This window comes from Palaemon carinicauda, chromosome 18 (genome assembly GCF_036898095.1).
Source record: "Palaemon carinicauda isolate YSFRI2023 chromosome 18, ASM3689809v2, whole genome shotgun sequence".
In the NCBI taxonomy this organism is placed as follows: Eukaryota; Metazoa; Arthropoda; class Malacostraca; order Decapoda; family Palaemonidae; genus Palaemon; species Palaemon carinicauda.
The window spans coordinates 59,840,170-59,858,341 of NC_090742.1; the positions used below are offsets into that span (position 1 = coordinate 59,840,170).

The following is an 18,172-nucleotide window of genomic DNA, read 5'->3' on the forward strand; positions in this document are numbered from 1 at the left end:
ACAACAAAGTACAAGTATGCAGCAGTACTTTGAGGATAAATCGTTTATTTATTACCTTATTTGCTTTCCTCACTGGGCTATTTATTCCCTGTTGGAGCCCTTGGGCTTATAGCATCTTGCCTTTCCAACTAGGGTTCTAGCTTGGCTAGTAGTAGTAGTAATAATAATAATAATAATAATAATAATGGCAAATATTTTGTTTGTTTATATTTTACTTGTAAACAAAATTACCACAAAAACTACTGAACTAATTTCAACTGAACTTATTGGACGTGTGAGGTATGACCCAAGGACAAATCCTTTAGATTTTGAAGAAAATACTAAGCACATACAAGTAAGCAGGGCATTTAAGAGGAGCAAAATAAGACTGTTTGGTGGTGCGATGGCATGCTCTCTACCGAGTGCCCATTTGCTTATTCATGCAAAGTCCAGAGTGCCTTAAAATCATGAAATATTAGACTAAAGATACTGGACAAGTTGATGGGAAAAGACCATGAAATATAAACTTTGACCCTTTCTCCTTCTGTTTGTAACCTTAACCCCAGGCTATTTGGAACTTTCCAACCCTTAACCCCCAGGGGTTTTTTTTTTTTTTTCAAGCACATTTTGCATTATTCTTTTTTTTAAATTGCTCTAACAGCCTTAATTTTCGTCATAGAGAGGTCAGGTTGGTCTCATTCTCTTGGAAAATGCCTGAAGTTTCTCAAAAATTATCAAAAATATGCAAAAAAAATGTAAATAGCAGTTTTTTGCAAGGACGTACCGGTACGTCCATGGGGGTAAAGGGATGAGTTTTGTGAAACATACCAGTGCGTCCTTTGGGGGTTAAAGGGTTAATGTATAGTAAAGTACATTTGTTTATTTTGTGGATAGAGTATAATGGAATGTAACTCTTATTTACTGTACGACTTATCTATCAATCTCTTGTTATCTACTATTTTTGCACTGCTTTCACAGTAATATCTTTACTTTATTCATTTATGATGGGTATACCTTTTACCCAGATTCTGAAATGTAGTGGGTTGGCTAAATTCTTTTTAATTCTCTATTGTTAATAGAGATGAACATTCAGTATATAATCATACATTTACTATTGCTTTAGATTTCTAGCTATGTATTATTATTATTATTATTATTATTATTATTATTATTATTATTATTATTATTATTATTATTATTATCATCATTATTACTCCTGCTGCCTCCTCCGATGCCTTAGATGACCGCGGAGGTAGCAGCAGTAGGGGATTCAGCATTATGAAGCTTCATCAGTGGTGGATAACGGGGGAGGGTGGGCTGTGGCACCCTAGCAGTACCAGCTGAACTCGGTTGAGTCCCTTGTTAGGCTGGGAGGAACGTAGAGAGTAGAGGTCCCCTTTTTTGTTTGTGTTTCATTTGTTGATGACGGCTACCCCCCAAAATTGGGGGAAGTGCCTTGGTATGTATATGTATGTATGTATGTATTATTACTATTATTATCACAGCTTAGCTAATAACAATAACAATAAAAATAGATAACAATAATAAATAAAAAACATCATCATCATAATAATAATAGCCAGGAAAAAAACATTTGAGCTACCTTTTGTGCATTAGTATTGAAAATTCATATCCGAATCGCATTTTAATTGCAGTGCAGCTATTCCCAAGAGAAATTAAGTATTTTATAAATACTGTACCTAATAAAAAAATTGCATGCAAGCAAATCTTTCCATCAAAACAAGAGTTACAGAAGTCTATGTCCTGGTGACCTGTACACTAAAGGCATAAAAACTTTCATGCAAAAGGCGAACGACTTATTCGGTGCTATTCAAACAATCTACAAAGAAGACTCACAAGCGATATATATACCTACATGCGCTTCTCTAACGCTATGTGTTAAGCGACAGAACACTTGCAAAGATGCCATTAGTTTCCCCATAAACTAAGTCTAACACTTCAAGTATTACAACTTCATATCACATTCCTAGATCCTCCTGGGCCATGGCATTACTAGGAGATTCCATAAAGGAAAATAAACAAATTAAAACTGGAGAAGCCTCACCAAGTTTCATACTTACATCAGCAACGTCCACAGGCTGACGGAGAGTGGAGGGGGAAACAAGAAGTTGGGTTAGTCAACATACAAATCAACAAAAGACAAATACCATCACCGCAATGTATAGAAACAAAGGCTCGAAACCCTTTGCACACAAAATAAAAAAAAGCAAGCTATAAACACAAGGGTCAATCAACTGTGAGTATGTTTCAATGTTATTCGTGCCTAGACACAGTCAGTAATCTACAAATAATTAATAATATTCGCTTTTGCTAAAAGCAAACAATAATGTAATTAGGATACTTTTCTTTTATATATTGTAACAGAGCAAATGCATTGTCATTATTATGTAAAATCCCACACCAAACAACTACAGTGTTAAAATACTTTACAGAAACAAAACCCAACACAACATCAAATCTGTAAAGTTATACCATTTGTTTCCCATCTTTAGAAAGTACAATACAGCTTGAGAAAATTAAATCTGAAGACAGACTGAATTACTTATTGATGCTTAACTTATCTAGTCTTGCAAGGAATGCAAACAGAATTAAGAATTATATTGAAGAGTAAATTAGATTTTACAGGAAAAAGATAACACACCACTACTTAAACATCATCTGCTGACATAAAGGAAAGGAGTAATTTCTAAGTACTGCCAGACAAAACAAACCGTTGATTTTCTACAACACTTTTTTTTAATTTAAGATGAGATTTATTGCTTGTCACAAGTAAAAATAACTATGGATAGATGGCATGGTAGACATCACAATGGTATAAAATTACATATATTTTTTTGGTTAGCATTTCTTACATATGATAGAAGTTAAACTTACAAAGCTTCATCTTCATTATTAAGAATAGTAAATTACTGTAAAATTTTTATTTTTTCAAAGAAACCATCTTCTACAATAATGCCTTCATTAACAATTGATTACAATTTGTAACCAATGTACAGTTGGCTTCAAGAATTCCGGTACACAATACTACAGACTGTCTATGGTGATATGTATCGGAATTCTTTTAGGCAAATTCCGGTACACAATACTACAGACTGTCTATGGTGATATGTATCGGAATTCTTGGAGGAAAATTCCGGTACACAATACTACAGACTGTCTATGGTGATATGTATCAGAATTCTTGGAGGCAACTGTACATACTGGTATCTATTTCAACAGATGCACAAAAGTTACAAGACATTATTACAGGTCAATACCGTTAACTCTTAAACTTCTACCTTAAGATTTCTTCATCATAGACACTGCAAACATATCCGGGTCAATGCTAAAGAAAATTCATGAAAGTTATGTACTTATTCAAACGAAGCAACACAAAAATATAATTATTACTAGTTTACTCAATCTTTAATGAAAATTACGCAGTTAACCCTTTTACCCCCAAAGGACGTACTGGTACGTTTCACAAAACTCATCCCTTTACCCCCATGGACGTACCGGGTACGTCCTTGCAAAAAAATGCTATAAAATTTTTTTTTTTTCATATTTTTGATAATTTTTTGAAAAAATTCAGGCATTTTCCAAGAGAATGAGACTAACCTGACATCTCTATGACAAAAATTAAGGCTGTTAGAGCAATTTAAAGAAAATATACTGCAAAATGTGCTGGGGAAAAAATAACCCCTTGGGGGTTAAGGGTTGGAAATTTCCAAAGAGCCTGGGGGTAAAAGGGTTAAAATCTGATTGCCATTTCTTTAAGCCCCTTGACAATACATCATTCAAAGTTAAAAACAGGGCTACATTTGAAAGTTTACAAAATGAGACAAAATGACATACACAAGAGAAGAGCTTCCTTTGTAGAATCAAATGAATCTGGTAATAACAAACTGGATTAGGTTAAATAGAACTGAAATATACTGGCTCCTATAAACCTCATGAAGCAATACTGCCAACATAATAAAAACACAAATAAATCATTGAATGATATTTACATGGCTTATTCTACCAAGATTTCAAGCTTAATAGGACGGCTATGGCAAAATATGAACTGTAAGGAGTAAATGTTTTTATGTTGACCAGGCTGACATGAGTCTTTTTATAGTTTATATATGACATATCTGTTTTTGACGTTGCTAATAGTTTATACAGTATAGGACGTATCTGTTTTGATGTTGTTACTGTTTTAGAATGATTTATTGTTAACTTGTTCTCATCATTTATTTATTTCCTTACTTCCTTTCCTCACTGGGCTATTTTTCCCTATTGGAGCCCTTGGGCTTATAGCATCTTGCTTTTCCAACTGGGTTGTAGCTTGGCTAGTAATAATAATAATAATAATAATAATAATAATAATAATAATAATAATAATACTTATTGGAATTTTAACTGCAAGAGCAGATGCCTCATACCAAATGAAAAAATGTCCCTTTCCTTCGAGGGGGATAGTGATAGGAGATACAGAAGGTCTCAACTTACAAACTTGATTGATTCCTAGAAGCTGTTTTCAAGTTGAATTGTTTGAAAGTCCAACTTTGTTAGATTTTGGCCTAGGGTAGACCTAACCTGAATTCAAAGCCAATGATTTCCCGCTACATAAGTCAACAAATAGTCAAGTTTCATATAAAATAGATATCAGGTTATTACATACGTCGTTTTGCTTACTGTGGCCTGATTGGTAATGTCTCTGCCTGGCGTTTGCCAGTCGGTGGTTCGAGTCCCGCTCATACTCGTTAGTGCCATTAGTGTCTGCAACCTTACCATCCTTGTGAGCTAAGGTTGGGGGATTTGGGGGAGCCTATAGGTCTATCTGTTGAGTCATCAGCAGCCACTGCCTGGCCCTCCCTGGTCCTAGCTAGGGTGGAGAGGAGGCTTGGGCGCTGATCATACAACATATGGTCAGTCTCTAGGGCATTGTCCTAATTGCTAGGGCAGTGTCACTGTCCCTTCCCTCTGCCATTCATGAGCGACCTTTAAAACCTTTAATACAATATTGTTTTATTTCAGTATTTCTTTATCTTTGATATTTTTAGTTGGATTTATTTGTATCTTCAAATGTTTGTAAGCTTTGAACCTTCTGTATAAGAAGCAATGAGTTTGTACCTGAAGAATACAGTATACAAGTTTTGATACAATGGAATACATACTTTATAAATGATTACAATAACCAAGCTGCAAAATACAGCACTGTATATAGAAAAGAAACCCAATTGCTACAAGATTTCAAAAATCAAAATTTCATGTTTCAAATATGTCATGTCAGATATGCAAAATGATATTTTCATCATAAAATAAGTTTTTGAATATACTTACCCGCTGGTTATATAAGATCCTAAGTCCCCGACGCCTCGGCAGAAAATTCAAAATCTCTTGCGCAGCTTAGCGCATATAAGCCAGGTGTACCCCACCGCCCTCGCGGTACCCCAGGTAGAACTATGCTCAACCAATTCAGATTTTCCATGCCCCATGGTCTCTAGAGGGGAGGAGGGTGGGTCTAAATCTTATATAACCAGCGGGTAAGTATATTCAAAAATTTATTTTATTATGAAAATATAATTTTTGTATATAAAACTTACCCGCTGGTTATATAATAGCTGATTGACACCCATTGGTGGCGGGTCAGAGGCAGCTGCATAATTGGAAATTCACTTAAGAGTTTCATAAACAATTTAGTGGTTCTAACCTGATAAGGAAGTCAACAGCAATGCTCTGCCTCATTTTGTCTGCTATCCTTAGGAGATCCAGTGATCCACTCGGGGCTGATGATCTCTAGGAGCTATCAAACGGTACAACCACCTATAACATGACAGGACCTCAACTAATACCCTTGTTCTAGGCGCTCTCTAGGAACAAAATGACCACCTGACTAGGTCAAAGATTGCTGAAGATTGCCGACCAATCTTCACGTACAATCATAAAAATATATATAACAGTTCCAAGAGAAGAACAGGGGTACTAGGAATTTAGGGAAATGTAGTGGAGAATGTTTCACCTACTACTGCACTCGTAGCAAGTGATCCCAAAATGTAGACGTCTTCATAGAGACTGGACACGGTAAAAGTAAAGCAAGACGAATACAGGATTACCCCTTCACAAGACTGTATACGCGATGTTTGCAGAGAAAAGTTTAGTTTAAAAATTACAGAAGTTTCTACAGCTCTAACTTCGTGAGTCTTTACTCTTTCAACGTCTTATAATCTGTCACCCAACCGTGTGGAAGAACCTTTGTAATCAAAGTCTATACGAGATGAAAGAATGTTTAGACATGGATAGCGCAGGCTTCTTGACCATGCACCTAAGAGTTATGAATAGACTCTTTACTTCTTTGTTCTTGTCCCAATAAAACTTCGTTTTAATCGGGCAAAAAACTCTTCTCAGCCCATCACAAACCAAATTCGAGAGAATGGTGATCCCGAAAAATTTAGGCTATGGATGAGAAAGATGTTTATTAATAACCAAGAATCCAGGTTGCAAGGTACCTATGGCTTAACCAATGTGAAGTCCATGTTCTTGCTAAAAGAGTGAACTTCACTGACTCTTAACTATGGTAGACTTACTCAGAAAGTCTCCAAAGTTAGGCCTTAAAAAGAAACCAAGTGTAAAGGGTCGGATCTGTCAATACCGCGAAGCTCCAGAAACAAACCCTGAATTTCAGGCTGGAGCATCTTGCTGATGCCTCCAAGTCCTCTCAAATGATCTGAGATGATCTATAAAGTCTCTATTTGATAGATCCAATCTTCTGCGTCTGAAGACAGATGCCCGCATACTCCTGTACCCTTTGATGGTCGAGGAGGGAAGAAAATGTGTTTTCTTCTAAGGTCTAAGAAAAAATAGGCCACTTGTGTTAAGAGTTACCTAATGAAGAGCTGGCTCTAGCTCTACACCACTCCATAAAGCACTCTAATTGGGTTGGAAAACCTTGAGGCTAAAGTCCTTTGTACAAGCGAAAGCCTCAGCTGTCTCCTTCGAACAACCCTCTAGATCTTAGGGGGTTTTCCGAAATACTGGAGGCAGCTAGACCTAAAGCTTGATGGTTTAACATAAAACGTTCGTGATCCTGACACGGGGAAAAGGACTAAAGACATGCTTCCAGCATGCACCCAGCATGGTCCCAGCATGAGTCCAGAACGGTTCCAGTAAGCTGCCTACACTCAACATGTCGTGAGAGAGAATCGGGATCTAGAACCGCCTCCCAAAACTCGTCCGTATCGGTCGCAAGAAACCGATATTAAAGCTAGGCGTTGAAAAGAAGCGTCAACAACGTGAACCTCAGGCTGTGAGGTTAAGACCTGATTCGTGTGTAATCAGCAAGTGTTCAACAAACTTAAAGCCAAAGCTTGACAAGAGGGAGCGTTAGCTGCGAGGCCAGAGAGACGCGAAGGAGAGAGAATAATCTGGTTAAACTGCCGTGAGAACAAGACTTGACTGTATGCGTCTAGCATGCGACCATAATGTCGCATGTGGTTGCATTTCCGTAAGGTGTCAGTGTGCTCTATGCGTTCACCTTGTCATGTGGGTACAGCGCTGTGTGCGTGCCCGGCTTGTTGTAAATCTACAGCGTGCAGTGAGGAGGCGACAGCATCGCGTCCGGTCATTGACGGAAAGACGGAACTGATAGCCGAGAGTTGTCCACGTGTAGGATGCGTACGCATGAGTGATAGTCACGCGTACCGCGGACCGCAAAAATGGGACAACTTGTTGAAAGGATCAACTTTGACTGTTAGCGTCCAACATACAACCAGACTGGTGTCTGCGCCTGGGACTGCGTGAGGGAGAGACCAGAACTTGCGTCTGTGTCTGCACGACGTCTGCCGTAAGAGAGAGACCTGACCTCTACAAGCACCCGCTCTAACGCTTCTCGTAACACGACCATATCTCTGCAAGGAAGCGTTACTAAGCATAGGAGAACTATGCCTTCTGACATTAATCGGAAAACCTTTTCTTTGATCTATGGTAGTCCTTAGACTCTTTAGGAGAAAATTTTCTCCCTCCCCCAAGAATCGTAAACGCTAAACACAGATAAAATAGACCTCTTTTAGCTCAGACCAAATCTACACTCGCGGGGTAGCGAGTGTGCCAACTCAAGCGTGGGCGAAGGCCAGGAGAGAGCATATACCGCAGTCCTGTGAGCGACCTAGGAGAGTCCCTATGACATTTCAAGCGCCCCTTGTGCGTGAAATGAACGTATCCAATGCTGAGATACCGTCAACAGTAGTCGCTAGACCTCAGAAGAAAGTAATAGACCTTTCTCCAAACTGGGGAAGGAGAAGTGTGAACAGAAGCAAACTGAGCACCTTTTCCCCCGAAGAACTGTGTGTCTTACACGATTCAGGTGCTGACACGTCGCCTTCTTCCGAAAAGAAAAAACTTCCGGCGAATGTTAGATACTGCAGGATAAGTTAATAGAAAAACATACGACTCCTGAAAGGTCTTGGACAAATTGATTGGTGACTACCAATTCTAGGTTATGCGTCCTTCGATGAGGACAAAGTCCTTCCTCCCTGAAAGTGAGTCAGAATCCAGAGGAAGAGCTAGGATTGCATGTGACTTGTCTGACTTCTGCTTCTCTCGCGGAAGAAAAAACACACTCGATCGCATCCTGTTCACGCATCAAAACCCGACTGCTGCGAAGGTAAGTTCTGTTCGCGTGAAACATAAAACATTAAATCATAAAAGATCTGCCCGTGGTAGGAGATATACTTTAACGTTCTATTCTCATAAAGGCCTTAATGCCCTTTCTGTTGTAGCAGCTGCAAGCGCTGTATCATCTCTACAGTAAGCTTAATTATTTTCCTGAGAATGATTTAATGTTAATTCATTACTTTATTTTACCATTAATTTACTAGGCCATCGTTCCCTAAAGGAGCCCTTTGGGTTAAAGCATCTTGCTTTCCCAAATAGGGTTGTAGCTGGCTTGTAATATAAATAAAATAAAATAAATAGCGACACCATCAACTCAACTAGCGAAAACTCTGAAGTCGAAACGAGGAGCAGCAGGTAAAAAATATGAGGGAAACTCTTTAGAAAAATTCTCATGAGTTTCTGAAAGCTATTCCCTTCCTTTAACAATCTCTATCCTAGGAAGAGAAGCCTTGATTCTTAGGAATCCACTCCTTATGATTCTGAATTCAGACCTCAATACTTAGAGGTTTAATTCTAGTTCTCACAACCAAGAGTTAGCCCAGCAGGCCTTGGACTGAGAATATAATATCTTTCTAGTTAAGATTTATTTCTTAATATAGCGCCTGGAGCAACAATAACTAAACACTAGACATTCATGGTCAGGTAGACATCAAAGTCTATAGTCATAGGTAGCGAAGCGACCACCCCGACGCTGAAGCGCCCACACTGATGCTGAAGCGCCCACACTAGCGCTGAAGCGTCCACACTGACGCTGAAGCGTCCACACTGACGCTGAAGCGTCCACACTGGTACTGAAGCGTCCATGCTGACGCTGAAGTGTCCATACTGACACTGAAAGCGTCTACACTGACGCAGAAGCGTCCACACTGACGCTGAAGCATCCATACTGCCGCTGAAGCGTCCACACTGACGTGGCGCTACGCTCCATTCCATCGACGTTCCGTTTCCGTTACCGCACCGTTCCAATGACACTTCGCCGGCTCTGCTGCCTGGCGAACGTCAGCGCATCTGTATTGACTAATACTAGGTGCTATGATCCGTCGGTTTGCGTTGAGCATTCGAAGTAAAGCATCCACTTTCCCCCACCATTAAACATTGCGGTAGGTAGGCCGCCTGTGCGACAACGAGTTTTCACCGTTAAAGACACGACGCCTGTGAGTCCATGTCAAAGACCGGAATCAAGACACCCAACCGCACTGTTAACGGCAGGCAGAAAAGACTGCATAAACGAAGATAGATGCTGTTTCATGCCTAACTACAAAGATCAAGGATCAACCTTAGGCGAAACGTATACAGCATTATCTTCGTCGATCCATAGCGCTAGCCACTGTCGAGAGACGACACCCATCAGGTGGGGTGGCGGTACTGCGTCTGCGCCGCATGAAACGTAATAAACGCAGAACGAATCTAATTTTGTTTTCAGCTTAGCGCCTTTGAAAACACTAACACCTCTCTTTATCTATAGTGAGGGTGAGTATTCTGTTGGTCGACAGAAAACACTCGAGAGGACTTCAGTTCGGGTCTAAAAGACTGTAACGTCTGGTTACCCTCTCGATTCCTTTCGCCGTTTGACTTAACTTCGCCCCTGGGTCCGGGAGCTCGACAGACGTCTAAGGCTAGGATAACGACAGGTCCGAATAGAAGCACTCAACACTGAATAAAATTCACTGCACAATTTATCACTAAAAAATTTGCACTTTACTCTTTGGCACAAAGATAGTTTCATAATTACCTGAAAGACAAAGTATACACTCTCTCAAAGGAAATGAACTCCATAGGGAGAGACTTATAATTCTGTCACTGGACAATTGTTTGAATGGGAAAGCAAAAGTACCGAATCCCATATAAATGTAACAAAATATTAAATATCAAAAATTACCTTAATAGATATAATATTTATACATTAAAATAAACCCTTAACTTAAGAGGTTCCAATAAAAGATGAATCATCACTCGCATCATTGGAACATCTACAAATAATATACAATCAATTTAGTATTCCGAAAACCACCAAAGCAACAACGATACATAGAATCGTGCGTTACGACGAATGTAAAGAATACTGCATCGTATAAAATAAACTGAAGTGTAACTTCCTTTAATCTCTGACTAAGGAAAAATACTGAAAGGACCAATTAATTGCAAAATAAAATGTTCCTTTTATAAAGTACAATTAAAAACTTGAGAAGTAAGAAGAAAGTACTATTCATAAAATCTCTACAATATATGTAACATCGTAATGATACTGATTACCGTAACAAAAACAAACTGAACGGTAGTTAATCTTTGCAAACAGATCAAAGATTATCTAAAGAAAAATATTAAAAGGATAAAATTTTCTCAAAATAATTCCTTTAAGTTATAACTTAAAACTCTAAAAGCAAAATCACTTATATTCTTAAAAGGCAAGACAGACTTTTAGCCTACGGAAGAGGCTGTGACGTCATCCATGGACGAAATGTTTACATTTCGCCCCTATGATTTCGTGAGGTTCAAAATAGGTTGAAAAACCTTCCAACCCTACCTTTTAAGTTAAAATACGTGATCACAGATCAAACAAAACAAATATGCGAAAGCCAAAACTCAAAAACGTTAATACATCACCAAATAACGTCCAAACGGAGTAAGAAAACAAGAGAGAATTTCCAATAGTTCAGCCAGCTATGGCGGCAAAGAAAATCTGAATTGGTTGAGCATAGTTCTACCTGGGGTACTGCGAGGGCGCTGGGGTACACCTGGCTTATATGCGCTAAGCTGCGCAAGAGATTTTGAATTTTCTGCCGAGGCGTCGGGGACTTAGGATCTTATATAACCAGCGGGTAAGTTTTATATTTAAAAAACCAAAGTTTATATAGCCTACTGCACTAAATAATGAAGAAAATCAGTAATATGATACTTTGCTGAAAATATATTAGTTCTGCTGCCCTTAAAGTAGTTTATACAGTAATCACTTTAAAATAATACTGTACAAGACTCTCCCGAATCTTGCTAAAATCAAGTGACGGAAAATATAAGACTGGTAATGTGTACTGTACTTACAAGAAGCTTACGTCTTACCTTTCTCCACTGAAGACAAGAGCCAACTTTTTCATGACAATAAAAACATTCCACTTAATGCACCAAATGCTTGCATAAATATCGATCTAGAATCATAACCAATAAACTACTTGTGTTCTAAAGTACTGTAGTAAACAATCTACGCAGTGGCACACCAACGATGTGGTCGAGTGATCTAACAGCATCTCACTACAGCATGGATACTGAATCAGTTTTTAAATGATAAACATTTGTACTTTGTAATTCAAGTTCGTCACCTACGATAATACAGTGTAGTGCAAGGCCTAAGGTATGAACAAATCCAATAAAATAATTCAACCAAGTTTTATACGAATTCTTTCATCAAAACTCAAAGTAACAGGTCGAACAGCGCCCTTCTGTTTTGCATGTGGACAAGGTGAAATTTATTATTTGCACACTGGTGTAATACTAACTACGTATATCAAGTACTGCAATACTCTTGGTTCTTTCCCTGTACGATGGAACGACGTCCACAAAATCGGAAAGCTTTTTAGTGAAAAAAGATAACCCTACAGAGTTTATCAATGTACAAATATCCAGAAGTAGAATGTTATATTATAATTCATAAAATCACCAAACATGGCTAAATCCCTTGTCAGGCTGGGAGGAGCAGAGAGGAGAGAGATCCCCTTTTGTTCATTTGCTTGATGTCGGCTAACACCGAGAATTGGGGGAAGTGCCTTGGTAAATACATACTGTAGATCATAATGGAAATACAAATACTTGTTCTCATCCTCATTATTATGATAAATAGTATAACCATGCATCTGAGGACTGGTCAAAAGGGTTTGTCCGTATTAACAAAATTTAAATATCAGCTCTTTAATATTCAATCACTCGATAGTAGGAAACAGTGAAGATTCTAACCAGCGTAATGATTACTATTTTATCAATGTGGTATCAAACTAATCCCTATGAAATTAAAGATCATACAATCCCGTGATTATTAACCCCTTCACCCCCAGGCTCTTTGGAAATTTCCAACCCTTAACCCCCAAGGGGTTATTTTTTCCCCAGCACATTTTGCAGTATATTTTCTTTAAATTGCTCTAACAGCCTTAATTTTTGTCATAGAGAGGTCAGGTTGGTCTCATTCTCTTGGAAAATGCCTGAATTTTTTCAAAAAAAATATAAAAAATATAAAAAAAAAAATTTAATAGCATTTTTTTGCAAGGATATATCGGTACGTCCTTGGGGGTAAAGGGATGAGTTTTGTGAAACGTACCAGTACGTCCTTTGGGGGTAAAAGGGTTAATTTCAAATGAAATCTAAGATACTAACACATACCAAAGACACAGCTGTGAGCTATACATTTATCTTCCATTGAAAATCATAATAAAATTAACTAAATGGAAATAAATTTAAAAGGAATCCACAGGAGCAAATATGCATGTAAACAGCTGACCTAAAATGCATCAATGGTCGCTTTCAGACTAGCCTGGGCTACAGCAGTAGGAAACTAGAATCTATGAGAGTATATTTACCTCAAGGTACAAAATTTTGCCTTAAATAAATTTTGCCATAAGGTACAAGATTCTGCCTTAAACAAATTTTGCCTAAAGGTACAAAATTCTGTCTTGACAAATGAATTTTACCTCAAGGTATAAAATTCTGTCTTTAACAAATAAATTTTGCCTTAAGGTACAAAATTCTACCTTAACAAATAAATTTTGCCTAAAGGTACAAATTTCTGCCTTGACATATAAATTTTGCCTCAAGGTATAAAATTCTGTCTTTAACAAATAAATTTTGCCTTAAGGTACAAAATTATACCTTAACAAACAAATAAATTTTGCCTAAAGGTACAAATTTCTGCCTTGACAAATAAATTTTGCCTCAGGTATAAAATTGTCTTTAACAGATAAATTTTGCCTCAAGGTACAAAATTCTACCTAAACAAATAAATTTTGCCCCAAGGTACACAATTGTGTCTTTAAAAAATAAATTTTGCCTCAAGGTACAAAATCATATTTTAAATAGATTTTGTCACAAGGTACAAAATTCTGCCTTGATAATTATATATACCACATATAAATCAATCTTTATTTCTTTAAATATCACTCCCCATTTCTTTGTGTACATTTTATCAGAAGCATAAACACCAGGTTATCTCCTATCTATTGTTTTCTACTTATAACAATAGAAAATAATTTCCAATGAATTTAACTTCAAAAAATTTACCATCAGTATTGTTAAAGACATCATTCTATGATGACATCAATCTAGCATATTGGTGGGAATATAAAAATTCTTTCCTACCTATACAGTTAACAAGACTGTTTCCTAATTACACTGTTAAGATAAGTCTTTCCTACACTGTTTAGAGGATTCTTTCCTAACTACACTGTTTACAAGATTCTTTCCTAATTACACTTTAAGATAAGTCTTTCCTACACTGCTTAGAGGATTCTTTCCTAACTACCATGATTTTTTACTACATTGTTTAGATGATTCTTTCCTAACTACACTGTTTAGAGGATTCTTTCATACACTGTTTAGAGGATTCTTTCATACACTGTTTAGAGGATCCTTTCCTACACTGTTTAGAGGAATCTCTCCTAATTTCAGTTTAGAGGATTCTTTCCTAACTTCAATGTTTGAAGGATTATTTTTAACGCAACTTTTTTGCAGATTCTTTCCTAAGTACACTATTTAGAGATTCTTTCTATCTTTCCTAACTACAATGTCTAGAGAACTACTAAGAAAAATATCTTATCTTTTATCTGCGCTATCAACTCTCACTTCCTCAATAACCAACGGCAACTGTCCACTAAGCAAATAAATGCTACAAACAACAATACATTCTAATCAAAAGCTACGATGACACGGAGCCTCTTTTCTAACATTCCCTAATGACACCATAATTTGAAATAGAACGGAAAATGTATATAATTGTTCCCATGATTAATTTCAATCAAGTTGGGATCTACAACAATGGGCAAGTAACACGAACCAAAACACGTAATTTATTAAAAATTAAACGTTAGAAATGCTGAAAAATAACTTTGTTGAAAATTAAGTCTTTCTTCTGTCTTCATTTGCTGTTATATAAGTTCATATAAGGATAGTAATGCCTAAAATACAGTATAAAGTACAGTTCTGTACAAGTGGAGCATTGTTCAATATCGAGCTTTGTTACTTTCTACCTTTTTATATCAATTTGTTCCCTCTTCTCTCTTTTGGCAAAGTTAATCAATGTTTTTAAAATTGGTTTGCTAAAATTTTAAAATTTACGTGAAATTTCTTTAAGCGAGCTTTTGACGTATCTAGGAATGAATAAGTGTTCTGGTTACATCCCTTTAATTTATATGTTAAATGTACCAACAATCCCATTCCATTTTTTTATTTAAGAGAGAGCATCCTCCCCAAAATCTAAAATTTCACAATTAATAACTAATGTCAGGGTTTTTGTTTAAAGTCCCCTGCAATCCTTAAATACAAATAATCTAAAATAAATATTATAGATACTTGACACTACAAATTCAACACTATGAATTTCTTTCCACACCACATTTGATGAGTGTTATGCTTTCTATAATATTGAGGTGGAAATTTTAATCTATCATTGGTATGCAGTACACGAGGCATTTTACTTCCAGCTTCTCAAATGCTAAGAAAACAGCTCTATCTAGCCAAGTTTCTAAAGCCATCACCGTATACCAGCAACTTCTAATCATGACGCATTTACTAAGTACAGTCATGAACGGGTCACCTGACCTTCAAGGTACTTAACCAGAAATTTTATGTAAAGTTTCTACCCTATAAGAAGCAAGCTTTACTAAGTATCAACCTTCACGTAAGCTCATCTTCTACGGGAAAAAGCGACCAACAACAAAAGCTAATCACAAACGCGTCTCTCTACTCACTGCATGAACGTCTTTGTTCTTTGCGCGTGCTCTGTCTAAATTTTTGTTGGCTTGCTCGTAATTGGCGAGGCACCGAAGTCGGCGGTATAAAAGATCTTTTGCGGCACTCCCGTCTCTGACGTAGTATCTCAGGGTATCGGACAACTTCAGATCTTCGTCCGAGGACACTCGCCCCTCCACTTTCTGTTTAAAAATTGAGATAATCAACACAATATGTTACAATAAAAGCTTATATCTATAAAAAGCCACACTCAGCATTTTATTAAATCACCGATTTCCTATAGCAACAAACAATTTAGAATAATAAAATCAACATCTTAATAGTCCACTACTCTAGTGCATTAACTGAAACAGAACTTTTATTTGATTTCTCAAATTTATTTGATTTCTCAGTCTTGGGTAATAAAAAGATAGAAATATTTTCATAATATTAACTTCATTTCAAACTTCTTGCATTTTACTATGCATGCCAGAATCAACATACAGTAATACATTCACCAGGTGTTTTGATTCTTAGGATAAAATTTGTTAATCCGATTAACTGATTTTTGTAATAACGAAATTCATGCATACTATTTCACCCCTAAACATAAATGAGAAGCCTCTAAATTTCTAATAATGAAAGTATGATAAATAATACTACAATAAGCTCCAATAAACATTAACAGAAAATTAACATACAAAGAGACAAATGAAGCTTGGGCCTCAGATAAATTTTCCATAATTTGAGTCACAGAACTTCATTAAAAATGGCTTGGCAAGATGAATAAAATTTAATGTAAATGCAACTAAATCACAAGACGGGAGTATAACACTTACTCTGGCCTTTTCAAATGTGTCAGCTACTTTATTAATAAACTTTTCTAATCTTGGCCCTTCAATCGTTCCTAACTGTGATAGCCCTGTGGACAGCTTGATATATGAATCTGCAACACCTGGAAAATTAACAGATCTTAGTTTTCATTGACTATCTAAAAAGTAAAATACCAAATGTAAGAAAAGGGTGACAAAAGTTTCGGAAAAGCTGGAGCTTGAAATATTTCACCTAATCCATCTGGTGTCTTTCCAAAAATCTAACTGACATAATTAATCTTCACAATACTGTCTACACATATCTATCATTGATAATTGAAAATCTAAGGCATATTCAACTTAACCCTTTTACCCCCAAAGGACGTACTGGTACGTTTCACAAAACTCATCCCTTTACCCCATGAACGTACTGGTACGTTTCACAAAACTCATCCCTTTACCCCATGAACGTACTGGTACGTTTCACAAAACTCATCCCTTTACCCCATGAACGTACTGGTACGTTTCACAAAACTCATCCCTTTACCCCATGAACGTACTGGTACGTTTCACAAAACTCATCCCTTTACCCCATGAACGTACTGGTACGTCCTTGCAAAAAACTGCTATTTACATTTTTTTTTTTGCATATTTTTGATAACTTTATGAGAAACTTCAAGCATTTTCCAAAAGAATGAGACAAACCCGACCTCTCTATGACAGAAATTAAGGCTGTTATAGAGTAATTTAAAAAATATATATTGCATAATGTGCTTGAAAAACAAAATGCCTGGGGGTTAAGGGTTGGAAAGTTCCAAATAGCCTGGGGGTAAAAGGGTTAACAATACCGACAACAAAAAACAAGGAACCCATGTGATTAGTTTTTGGAACGACAGATTACGATAATGTATCAAATGTTGATGATTTACATAAAGTTTTCTATCAATTATCCATCATCTGTTGTCTACAGATGATGAACCTGAGCTCTTCTAGGGAAGACACTCAAAAATCAAACCATTGTTATCTAGTCTTGGGTAGTGCCATAGCCTCTGTACCATGGTCTTCCACTGTCTTGGGGTAGAGTTCTCTTGTTTGAGGGTACACACAGGCACATTATTCTATCTTATTTCTCTTCCTCTTGATTTTTTTTAAAGATTTTATTGTTTATATATGAAATATTTATTTTAATGTTACTATTCTTAAAAAATTTTCTTTATTGTTAATCACTTCTCTTGTAGTTTATCTCCTTATTTTCCTTTCCTCATTGGAGCCCTTGGGCCTATAGAATCCTTCTTTTCCAACTAGGGTTGTAGCTTAGCATATAATAATAATAATAATAATACTCAATGCACCATATAAGTCTTGCGCATAACAGAAACGAGCTCCAAAACAAAAACGAAACAAATGAAAGTTAAAAAAAAAAAAAAAAAAAAAAAAACTCACTTTTATGTGCTTGTGTCATCTTATCAGCTTTGATAGTTGTGTCTTTGATGGCAGTGTGGTATTCTAAAAGAAAACCTTTCTCCTTCTCAAAATAATCGTCGACGTCCTTCTGCGTCGCTGCTAGCAACAGTTCGTCTGTGGACTTGTTAAAACTCTTAAAGAGACCCTCCACCTTCTCCTTCTTGTTTTTAGTTCTGACGGAAAGCTGCAAAAATGAAAAGACATCAACAAACTAATAGGATTCGTAGGAGGATTTGATGAAATATAAACACTATTTTGTTGGTCGATCACCTTTGAAATTAGTCTCGACAGAATATTGAAAATCACAAATTATTAGTAATTTGTATTTTTCCTAA

The 18,172-nt window shown here is 36.8% G+C and overlaps 1 protein-coding gene across 5 annotated transcripts in view; it reads right to left on the bottom strand.

The window, feature by feature from the left end:
* The window catches only part of Snx6 (sorting nexin 6), a 55,560-nt gene that overhangs the window by 19,365 nt on the left and 18,023 nt on the right, over window positions 1–18,172 (bottom strand). For 4 of the 5 annotated variants that reach the window (XM_068392374.1, XM_068392378.1, XM_068392377.1 and 1 more), the window contains exons 7-10: window positions 17,817–18,021; window positions 16,401–16,516; window positions 15,582–15,764; window positions 2,061–2,078 (exon numbers count right to left, since the gene is read on the bottom strand). In XM_068392374.1, the coding sequence (XP_068248475.1) occupies window positions 2,061–2,078; window positions 15,582–15,764; window positions 16,401–16,516; window positions 17,817–18,021 (522 nt within the window). The remainder of the gene's footprint in view (window positions 1–2,060; window positions 2,079–15,581; window positions 15,765–16,400; window positions 16,517–17,816; window positions 18,022–18,172) is intronic. The other variant, XM_068392375.1, reaches the window with a different exon arrangement.